We start from the raw sequence: 1,618 nt of genomic DNA, 5'->3' as shown, positions 1-1,618 counted from the left end.
GATGGGGGGCGGGGGGGGGGGAGGGGGGGCTTCCGAATGTCTGCGCCCCTCCTGGGCGCAGATGGCGGCTGGGCCGGGGCAGCTGCGGCTGGGGGGGACTCTGCGCTCGGTGGCTCCAGCAACCGCGGGCGCAGCTGGCAGCAACGCCGGCCAAGCCGGGCCGGGAGCCGCGCCAGCGCTGGGCTGCAGCTGCCGCTCCCCCCCCCCCCCTCCTCCGGGGACGGCACCGGCTGTGCCCACGGTGCTGCCTGCCCTCCCGTCCCCGACATCCCGTTTGTTTTTCCCCATTCCTGAAGGTGTCCAACCTGGCCGAGCAGCTGGAGGAGCGGCTCTTCCAGCTCTACAGTCTTCACAACGAACTGATCCAAGAAAGGCTGCAGGAGCTGGCAGAGGTGATGGAGCGAGTCCGGCAGGCAGAGGACGAGCTGCAGCAGGTCTGCCACACCGTGGAGGCAGCCTATAGGGACCTGTGCCTGCAGCCCGAAACGTGAGCACGGCCCCGAGCCCACAGAGAGCCCTCAGACCTCACAGGGAGCCCCCAGACCCCTCCGTGGGGAGCACTGGGTGCAGCCCCCCCCCCCCCAGTCCGGCAGGCATTCCCAGTACGTTGAGCCGGCTGCTCCTTTAGGAACAGAGAAACGGGGACGTCAACCCCAAAATTGCCTTTCCCGCAGGGTGTTGGTGTTTGGTTTTTAACGCCATTCAAATAAAAGATCGAAAAACAAAACAACCAAACGCTGGAATGGCCGAACGTTTGGGTTCCTGCACCGAGGGCACGCGGCAGAGCCAAGCCCCGTCGCCGTGATGCATCCCCGGAGGAGCCTGGCACTGATGAGCAGGCAGGGGTGGCGTTTCCACCCTTTATTGTGCGCGGTGAAGGCACTGAAGCAGGCTGCCATGCCCGGCAGGTGGCACTGCGTCCATTCGGTGACACGGCGGCCCGTCAGCGTGGCGCCGTTCCCTTCCACGCGGCCAAAGTCCATCGGCACGCCGCCGGCCGTCCCTAAAATCCACCGGTGCCCCCCATCCCAATCCCTACCCGCGCTGCTCCGTCTGCTTGCCAGCTGTGAACGCCTGAATCCCGGTGATGGCCCGGCCCAGAATCAACGCGTGGATGTCGTGGGTGCCTGCGGCCGTGGGATCAACTGTCAGCACGCAGCGACACGGGGGGAGGGGGGGGGGCCACCAGCCCAAATTTTCGGGGGTACCTTCATAGGTGTTGACGGCCTCCAGGTTCAGCAGGTGCCGGATGACGTGGTACTCGTCGCAAATCCCGTTGCCCCCCAGCATATCGCGGGCCTGACGGGCGATCTCCAGGGCTTTGCCGCACGAGTTGCGTTTCAGCATCGACACCATTTCAGGGGCCGCCCTGAGGGGGGCGCAGACCCTCAGCTGCGCCCCGGGGAGCCTCGCAGGTCCTCAAATCTCAGGTCCCCAAATTACAAGTCTCCAGATCGCAGGTCCCCAAATTGTAGGTCCCCCAGGTTCCCCCTCGCAGGTCCCCCCACCGCAGGTTTGTACCAATTGTAGGTCCCCCTGTTGCAGATATCCCCATTGCAGGTCCCCCCACCGCCCCCCATTGCAGGTCCCCCCATTGCAGGACCCCCCACCGCCCCCC

At 65.9% G+C, this 1,618-nt stretch overlaps 2 protein-coding genes across 2 annotated transcripts in view; one reads left to right on the top strand and one right to left on the bottom strand.

The window, feature by feature from the left end:
- SYCE2 (synaptonemal complex central element protein 2) overlaps positions 1–663 on the top strand; it is a 2,659-nt gene extending 1,996 nt beyond the window's left edge. Inside the window, exon 3 of the mRNA XM_042894561.1 lies at positions 297–663. Within this exon, the coding sequence (XP_042750495.1) occupies positions 297–491 (195 nt within the window). The 3' untranslated portion in view covers positions 492–663. The remainder of the gene's footprint in view (positions 1–296) is intronic.
- A 166-nt stretch (positions 664–829) lies between these two features.
- Positions 830–1,392, bottom strand: LOC122193700 (glutaryl-CoA dehydrogenase, mitochondrial-like). Its single transcript, XM_042894562.1, has 2 exons — positions 1,209–1,392; positions 830–1,127 (listed from the first exon to the last, which is right to left on the bottom strand). Exons 1-2 carry the CDS (start codon positions 1,354–1,356, stop codon positions 1,036–1,038), a joined length of 240 nt encoding a protein of 79 aa, XP_042750496.1. The 5' UTR covers positions 1,357–1,392; the 3' UTR covers positions 830–1,035.
- Between the last annotated feature and the right edge of the window lie 226 nt (positions 1,393–1,618).

Source organism: Lagopus leucura, unplaced genomic scaffold (genome assembly GCF_019238085.1).
Source record: "Lagopus leucura isolate 7727_CA_CO unplaced genomic scaffold, USGS_WTPT01 33134-0_obj-0_obj, whole genome shotgun sequence".
Classification (NCBI taxonomy): domain Eukaryota; kingdom Metazoa; phylum Chordata; class Aves; order Galliformes; family Phasianidae; genus Lagopus; species Lagopus leucura.
The sequence above is the reverse complement of the archived record's forward strand: the minus strand, read 5'-3'. Positions and strand labels throughout refer to the sequence as shown.

Bases quoted from the DNA above. Each gene is read 5' to 3' on its own strand.
- LOC122193700 (XM_042894562.1), bottom strand. From the start codon at position 1,356: ATGGTGTCGATGCTGAAACGCAACTCGTGCGGCAAAGCCCTGGAGATC. The intron at 1,128-1,208 runs GTACCCCCGAAA...CCACGGCCGCAG, and splicing joins GGCCGTCAACACCTATGAAG to GCACCCACGACATCCACGCG.